Consider the following 8793-nt stretch of genomic DNA (forward strand, 5'->3'; position numbering starts at 1 on the left):
GAGACAGGGTTTCTCTGTGTAGCCCTGGCTGTCCTGGAACTCACTTTGTAGACCAGGTTGGCCTCAAACTCAGAAATCTGCCTGCCTCTGCCTCCCTGGTGCTGGGATTAAAGGCGTGCGCCACCACACCCGGTTTGGTCTCAGTTTTTGAGAAAGGGTCACACTGTGGAATTTCAGGCTGCCTTCAAACTTTCAGTCTAGTCCAGGCTAAACTCAAATTCTTAGCACTTTCTGTACAGCCCAGGCTAGCCTCAAATTCTTAGTACTTTCAGTACAGCTCAGGCTAAACTCAAATTCGTAGCGCTCTTTGCTTAGTCTTCCTGGTGCTCAGATTGCAGGCCTCGATCCCTTGGATAAAACTTAGTTTTAATGGCATCAATGTTAAGTTTAACCTTGAAATTTGTTCACAATAAGTGGTTAAGTAAACACAAATCCAAGTTATAAAACATGTCATGCTATCCAAATTACAGGCACATTCCTGAAAGTCATGGAAACTCAATTTTGGCAAATTTAATAAGTCTTATAATTTGCTAGAGAAGAAATCTTACAACAAATTAATTCACAAAATGATAACTTCCAATTGTGAAAAATGAGCATATTTGTTTGAGAAAAATGAATATAAAAAGAAAAAGTGTGTTCAAAATTTAATACTTTATCCATGTATGTGCACATACTTGTTTGTGTGTGCAAGTGCGCACACATATGTGTGTCTATGTGGAGGCTAGAGGTCAGCACTGGCATCTCCCTTAATTCATCTCCACTCTAGGTTCTGAGACAGGGTATTTCAATTCTAATTCTTCAATGAGACTGGCTGGAGAGCGACTCCGGGGAACCCCCCTGTCTCTGCCCTTTGACACAGATTATAAGTCACCTCTCTGCTTTATTTGGGCTCTGAGAAATCAAGTTCAGGACGCCCTGCCTTCAGGATAAGCATTTTATCATCTGAGCTATCACACCAGTGCCTCAAATTGAAGTTTTAGGTTTTACTATATGCCCATATAAATATACACTTTCAAACATTTAATATTATAAATGTCTGAGCACTTATGTATGAAATACTCTATCTGCAAGCTATCATTGAAACCCTCACACCAGCTCTATGAAGTAGGGATTATTTTGCTAATTTTAAGGAGAAAAAGAAAAAAGTCAGATTTCATATTAGTAAAATAACCTGGACCAAAACATTTCAAATCCAGAGCTGACAGAAGTTTGCTAGGACGTGATGATAAATCTGGGGGCTGCAGACTAGCGTTCACTACCCAGAGTTAGGAAACAACTGACTAGCCTCTCAGCAAGCCCTGGGCCATACAGATTGGAAATCAAAAGTTTCTGATCTTGGAACACTTGCTAAGGCAGATGCCCTTCACCTGGAATTATTTTTCTAATCATTATTAATTACTCTCATGATTAGAATATAAAACTAACTTGTCACTGAGTACTGAGCTGGGATTCACATAGGGTAGGCTAAAAATGGAAACACAGAGAGCTTAGAATTAAGCAGGGGGTGGGAGGGGGAGAAGATGCTCGTTTGGTTGGAAATCTACCTCCTGACTAGACTGTCAATCACTTCAGAGCAGTAATTTCCCTTTCTGCATCCTGTTGAACTGTTCTGGTACCACTGTCCCTTCACTTGGAGCTCACTTTATTACTCTCCTCTGCTACTCTCAAAGCCTCAGATGGTGAGGTGACTGATCCTTGCAAGACACGAAAGACTGACAGCAACATAACACAAGTTAGTATGTAACCTTTTATCTAAATACCCTTATACATGCAATTATCACAGTGGGGATGAGTGTTTTGAGTCATCTTTTCCTTACTGTGGCCACTCTCACCTATGTTAAAGATAGGTAAACCAATATAAATGTAATTTCAAGAAAGAAAGAAAGAAAGAAAGAAAGAAAGAAAGAAACCCTAGCAGTTTTCTGCTACATTGAGGTTCTAGAAACCCCTCCAGAAAGTCCAGCTACTGAGTTAAAAACTCATGCGAGTGCTGTGTACTAAGAAGTGCTTCTCACAAGTAATACAGAACAGAAAATCCTGAAACACTGAGCATCCAAGATTCGCAACCCAGTCGCAGAGAAGGCTAATTAATACCACTGAGAATAATAGGATGCCATAAACTTGTGATTATAAAATCCTGAGCATGTGTAGCCACATCTCTACGAGCTTTCTAAAGTAGCTCTCAGTGTACTCTGCTGTGTTTGGTGTCCTAGAAGTCAGCTAGGGAATTGATCAATGTCTTTATTAATCCGCATATAACTCTTATGCCTCCCCACTATAAAGATGTGGCAAAAAAACAAAACCGGGTTTAAGAAAGACATCTGTTTGAAAGTGAAGTTCAATGTGGACCTAAAGCTTGGCTATAAGAGATAAACACTATAAATTTGTTAGATGAGAATTCTCAACACCTTTGCCTGTACTTAAAGACTTTTTAGAAGAAAAAGATTAGAAATGATTTGAAATCCAGTACTGTGTGTAACAAATCTGAGTCGAGATAAAACATGCACGTCTTGTTTACATGGGTTTGCTGACTCTGTAATTCACTGTTAAACAGAGTCTGCAGATTTTACTGCAGTAAGAACTGGAGATGGCTCTGCCCAACGAGTGGTGAACTGTAGTGACAATTCTGGAACTTTGGGTTTTTTTAAAACCACAGAAATAAGAATATGTTTCCATTTGAATCCCAGGTGTGGGGCTATGGGCTGCTTCAGACTGTCTGCAGCAGCTGACCGTACTTTGTGGTTGCTCCAGCAGAGGCATGGCCAGCTGCAGATAGTTTCTTGCGATTGTGTGATCTTTGCAATTCAGAGGGTATATAAATGCTAGAGCCCAGAGAGGCAGGGGTAGGTGGTTGGTGCTCGTTCAGGAGGATTGGTTATGGTTTGTTAGTAGTTATGTTCAAAGGAGAAACAAGAAAGCAATTAGGGTCTCTATATCTCTCCCCTCTATCCTTCTTTCTCTCCTATCTAGTGATAGGGGGTGAACTGGGGTGGGGGTGGGATGGGGGATAAAGGACGGGGGGAAAAAGAAGAACCTACAAAGTCCCAAAGACCAGCTACAGTGGGCCTTCATACAATTGTGCTGACTGGGACAGAACAAAAATGTTTCCTGAGGATTTGTGAAGGAAGAGGAGATGACCCTAAAAACTTTGTAACTTGGGTCTGATTCAACTTCTTTCCTTTCTCTGGCCTCTGGTCTCAGCAGGCAAAGAAGAATTATTAGAATTATTTACAAAGTAGCCTAGTTGAGTTCTTTACAAAAAAAAAAAAAAAAGTCCCAAATTCTTCTCTTTATCAGAGAATTCTAAGAAACAAAATAATAGATAATGAAAGAGCTCAGTTTGCTTCAAGTTTAATCCCAGTTGAGGCTGGAAGTGTTACATTTATGCCAGATTTAGATCAGACCAGGGTGTTGGCGGCTGGCTGGGTGGCTGGGTGGGTGGGTCTTTCTCCCTGCAGCTCATTCCTAATTTAAAAAAGCAATAGCTGATGCTTTTCTTTCTTTTAGGAAAGTGGTCATTTTGGTTTCTGCTAAAGCTTGCCAAACAAGGATAAGAGGCTTCCCAGGGGGCTATTAGCAGATAAAAAAATATGATTCCAGAAAGCAACTTAGAGATACATTTGTAATATCTTCAGAAGTTATCATATCCACACAGATACGACATTTAGTAGATAGAGAACAACAGAACTACAATATAGAGGGAAGTTTTTAGTTTCTTCACTTCCATAAGGGCTAGAATCTCAGTTGGGTTCTTTGGGTTCTGCGCCCCTCTCAGCCACTTAGAGTGTATCACCCAGCTAGAGACAAACCCAGGGACTCAAGTACCTGTGGAATGAACAAATAACAAACCAGGTCAAACCCCGATATCTTAGTTTGTGGACACGCCAAAGAGAGATGCCTGGACCTGTCCTAAAGGAAGGGCTGTGACAGCTAAAAACATCTCACTCAGTTAGTGAGTATCACTAACTGCACATAGCTTACAACTGACAAAAGTATAAAAAAACTGCCAAAATATCAACTGTAATTAATGAATCATATAGTCCATTATCAAACATAAAACCAAAAGGCTGGATACCAGGAAGATGGTGACCTAGGACTTTCCAGTACCCATGTACAAGCAAAGGCATTGATTTAATCAAAGACTCTCTCTCTCTCTCTCTCTCTCTCTCTCTCTCTCTCTCTCTCTCTCTCTCACACACACACACACACACACACACACACACAAAGACATTTCCACAAGAGCGGTGTGTGTGTGTGTGTGTGTGTGTGTTGTGATGTAATTTTTGTATGATGTGGACAATTCACATTCCTGGGCTTACCTCTTTCCGAACCCCAAGAAGAAGAAACACCCAAAGCAGTGAGAACCACCCCCTGCTTCAGAGCTCATCATGGGGGCCACCCCAGGCAAACCTAGCACTAGACAAACCCCAGTGGCCCCAGACAGCTGGTACCACTCATTATCTGTTCAGATTTCAGAATTTCAGACTTCATGCCTGGCCCACTTGACATTAGGTGAAACTCTACTGGTCTAAACCTCCAGATCAACTCAAGATTCAAGACAGCCCAAGGGTCAGGCTACTCCTCATAGACTCGGTCTCCACCCACAATAGGGCCATGATGCCCAGACCGAGCCTTTAAACTAGCCTCTGGGAATGCAGGTTTCAGACCTACCTTACATTCTAATTCAGCCCAGAGCCAGGCAGACCACACAACCTAAGCTTCAGGCCTGTTCCAGCTCCAGGTTCATGCCTCTGACTAAGTCATCAGAACGACATTCATGAACGCAGTGGGGGCATTCCCTCCAGTCTGACAGTACTGAGTTTCAGGCTCTGATGGGCTCAGGCCAGGACAACCTCCCCAGACCGACGATTCAGGCCAATATATGCAGTCCCTGGGTAGTTTCCACAACTCCCTCTAAACATGTGGCCCATAGAATCAGCCCAGCACCCATTATCCCATACTATAGACCAAGCTTGTGGATGTAGGCGCTGTACATGGCATAGCACCAAACTAGCTACGTAGACTCAGAATCCAGGCAAAACCTAAACAGACCCTAATGCCCCCACAAACTAAGGCTCTCAGAAGACCCCCGCAGATGCAACCACCAGATTATACAGAGTGGACTGGGCCTACCCTCTCAGATTCAGGCTTCCAACACATCCCAGAGGGTACAGGACTGGCCAGGTACACAGCCTGACTTTGCAAACTCAGGCTCAAGGCCAACTACAATTCTAAATCAGTCTCTGTAGACTTGATATGTAGGATGACTTCTTAGATACCAGACTCTAGGTCTTCCCTTGCAGATCCACAGCCAAGGCCACCTCCCAAGCTTCTCAGTAAGTCCATCTCACTGGACCTAAGCTCAATGCAGAACAAAGAATGTGAGATCTGCATACCAAATGCTATAAAACATTGATGAGAGAAATCAGACACAAGTAAATACAAAGACATCCTGCGTTCATGGGTTTAGAGAATATTGCTTAAATGTACAAACGTCCTGAAAATGGTTTATAGACGTAACATAATTTCTATCAAAATTTCAGTATTTCTTACAATAGTAGAAATTGTAAAATTTCATATAGGAATGCGCGCGCGCACACACACACACACACACACACACACACACCCCATACAGGCTCAAATATCAACGGCAAATCTAAATGAAAAGCATAACTGGAAGCATCCCATGACCACGCGGAGATGGAGCTTATACAGGGTTCACTAACAGAGACTGGCATTCACCGAGGCTGACCTGGTTACAGCGGCTGCTGAGTGCTGGAGACCAACAGCGAAGCCCTGACAGGCACCATTGCCCTGGGTACCCAGCCAGCCACCTGATGGAAGGGTCACTACACTGGGCTTCTTTCTTCCTGGAAAGCTCACTGCTTTGTCCTTACTGGAACAGATACTTCTTCTGGTCATGGATCTGCCTTTCCTGCAAGTAATGTCTCTGCCAAATGACCACTTGTGGACTCAGACATACATGTGATCAAAACACGCACACATATAGGATAAAATAAGTACACCTTAAATTTTCTAATAGACCAAAAAGAGAAGTGGGGACTGTGAGCAAGCACCCAGTCTCGGGGTTGTTCAGATATAAGGCACGCAGAACTGGCCTCCTTACTGCATCAGTAAACATTTTACTTTCATTTGTCTCAGTGGAAAAGCTGAAGGAATTCTGATAAAAAAAGAAAAACCACGCCTGGGGCTGGGGGTGTCGCTCAGGGGCAGAGTGCATGTGCATAGCATGTTCAAGGCCTTACTCACAACCCATCCTATAAACAGATCAAACTGTACTCAAAGGAGAAGCTTCCTGTCTCTGGGCAATTCTGATGAACAGTCACACATTCAACATAAACCGTTTTCTCAAGGATAAGCCTCATGTAGGACAATACAAGAAGATGGAATATTAAACCGATCCAGCTGTGAATTGCCTATAGGTTTCTATTTTGTTATTTCCTCTCTTAAATTCAATTTCAATACATATTCCCTATTTTCTTCCTCCTTAAAAATAAACAAAAAACAAAACCTTTTGCAAGATCAGGAGCGGTTCCTGGATCTGGCACCTAATTCTTAGCTATGTAATTAATTCTCATTTAATGAAGTATTCAGTTATTTGCAGGAAAGTACTTTTTGAAACATGTATATCTAGGCTGCCTCCATGAATCCTTTTTGGCATAAAGGATGCAAAGCAATTCAATATAAACTCAAACATACATTTAAAATGTAATCTCTTGAATAGGAAAATGAAAAAAAAAAACACTTTCAAATAATAAAAAAATTCAACTGTGAAATTCTGGATTTCCCTTTGTTATAATTACAACAAACTTGGCCGAGCTATCTCATGGAAGCTTCTAGAATACTAATTCAGCTGAGACAGCGCACAGGACTGATGGGGACAGAATCAGGTGCTAAGGCCTTAAGACATCTGAATTTCATGGCAAAGTGAACACACGAAGGTTGTAATTCTTGATTGATACCATTTGTCAACATGAAAGGCAGAAGGCGACTTCTCAGCCGCTCCATGAAGTAGTAGCCCGGGACCTACCTCCTCACAAACTGCAGAAAACCGGTTGAGAAACTGCACAGTGTGCACCACAAACTGGTTTAGAAAGGCCACGGTTCTTTTCTGTTGAATAGCTGGCACCTGTGTCACGTAAAAACAAACACGATTCTTAAAGGAGAAACATACTCTGTGCAATCCTTTGGATATCTGGATTTCATAGAGGGGGGTGGATGGTCTTTGCCCCGGGATATGTGGTTCACGAAGGGTTGAGAAGTCAATGATTGATTTTCCTGAATCTTGTGTGAGTCAAAGGGACAGGGGTTGCATAAAGTTTGAGAATGTCACACACACACACACACACACACACACACACACACACACACACACACACACAAGCAGCTAGAGAGTCGAATAAGAGGTGACATGTTAGAGGTGGGACTATCTCCAGACTGTCAAACTTGGGCGTAGAGACACGTGATGTGGGGAGCAAAGGCTGCGTAGCACACCAATTCTTTTCTTAGCCCAGGAGGGACCCCTTTCAAAGTGGACTTCAGGGTTCCCCCTGGCCCAGACTAGGAAAACAGGGTCCCGGATTGGGCCTGAGAGGTGGAGTCTCCCTGGGAACCGAGGCCCCTTGGCCAAGCCTCCTTCCCTGTTTGTTGGATGCTCAAGTCCATCTTTTACAAACCTTGGTCAGGTCTATGCCTGACCCCATGAGAGGAAGCCCATCCTCATCCATCTCCTCAGCGGATGGGGACCCCCGGGCTCAAGCACAAGCTCCTCCCAGCCCGGTAGAGAGCCCAGACTTCTTTCCCAAGTTCCTGCCTTAGGGGCGTTTCCGGAAGAAAGCGCCGAGTGTTCACCAATCAATCGGAGGCTTCCGAGAGGCCGCCCCGCCCCCTCGCTTTCGCTCAGCATTCTGGGATTGGTAGTTCATGACTCCGATTGTAAAATTGGGCCTGGGGAAAAGCTGCTGATGAGCAGGTTTCACAGCTGCTGTTTTAACTGTAAAATCTGAAAAGATCTGAAAAAGAAAAGGGGGTGGGCGGGTGAGAGTGGTGGAGTGAGGGAGAGAGACAGAGAGAGAAAGAGAAACAGAAAGAGACAGATTCAGATGGTCAGAGACAGGGAGACAGACACAGGGTAGGGATGGGTTCAGATTGAGAAAGTTAGAAGCTGAGCTGTATCCGTTTTTGAGATTTTACTTGCTTAGTCCTGTTACAAAAAAAAAAAAAAACCAAACATAATTCACTGAAGAGCACTTCTCTTTTTGTGCAATCCTACTAAGTGCCAGATACTCTGTTAGCCCTTGTGAAGACTAGAGAAGTCGATCAGAACGAGTCTTCAGCCCTGGCATACCTCATGCACTGGAGATCTGTTCCTAAGGGTATTTGTTTGTTTGTTTTGACATAACATAATTTCAAGCGACAGCTGAGACACACAGCTGTGAAAGTGATTGCCACTCACATCATGTAAACGATCTTACACCCACAGTGTAAAGATTCTGGTTCAGAGTTTAGCTGCACATTTTACCAGCTATGTGAGTTAGGACAGGTCACCTAAGCAAAAGTAAACCTTTGATTGTACCAAACAAGTACTGAAGAAGTGACAGGATCTCCTCTGCTATACTAGTCGAAGGGACGACATGCAGAATTTTGATGTGCAAAAATTTAGATGGGCGTGCAAACAAAGTCCTGTGAAAGTTGTGGCGTTGCAAGTTAGCATGTACAAACACTTGTAGACCCGTGAGTACATGCACACCACACGCAAAGTGTTTGGTTCTG

At 43.2% G+C, this 8793-nt stretch overlaps 1 protein-coding gene across 3 annotated transcripts in view; it reads right to left on the reverse strand.

The window, feature by feature from the left end:
* The window catches only part of Washc3 (WASH complex subunit 3), a 41190-nt gene extending 33294 nt beyond the window's left edge, over positions 1–7896 (reverse strand). For 2 of the 3 annotated variants that reach the window (XM_021205184.1, XM_021205186.1), the window contains exons 1-2: positions 7698–7894; positions 7052–7150 (exon numbers count right to left, since the gene is read on the reverse strand). In XM_021205184.1, the coding sequence (XP_021060843.1) occupies positions 7052–7150; positions 7698–7748 (150 nt within the window). In that variant the 5' untranslated portion in view covers positions 7749–7894. Of the gene's footprint in view, positions 1–7051; positions 7151–7697 lie in introns of all 3 variants that reach the window. The other variant, XM_021205183.1, reaches the window with a different exon arrangement.
* Between the last annotated feature and the right edge of the window lie 897 nt (positions 7897–8793).

Source organism: Mus pahari, chromosome 9 (genome assembly GCF_900095145.1).
Source record: "Mus pahari chromosome 9, PAHARI_EIJ_v1.1, whole genome shotgun sequence".
Lineage (NCBI taxonomy): Eukaryota > Metazoa > Chordata > Mammalia > Rodentia > Muridae > Mus > Mus pahari.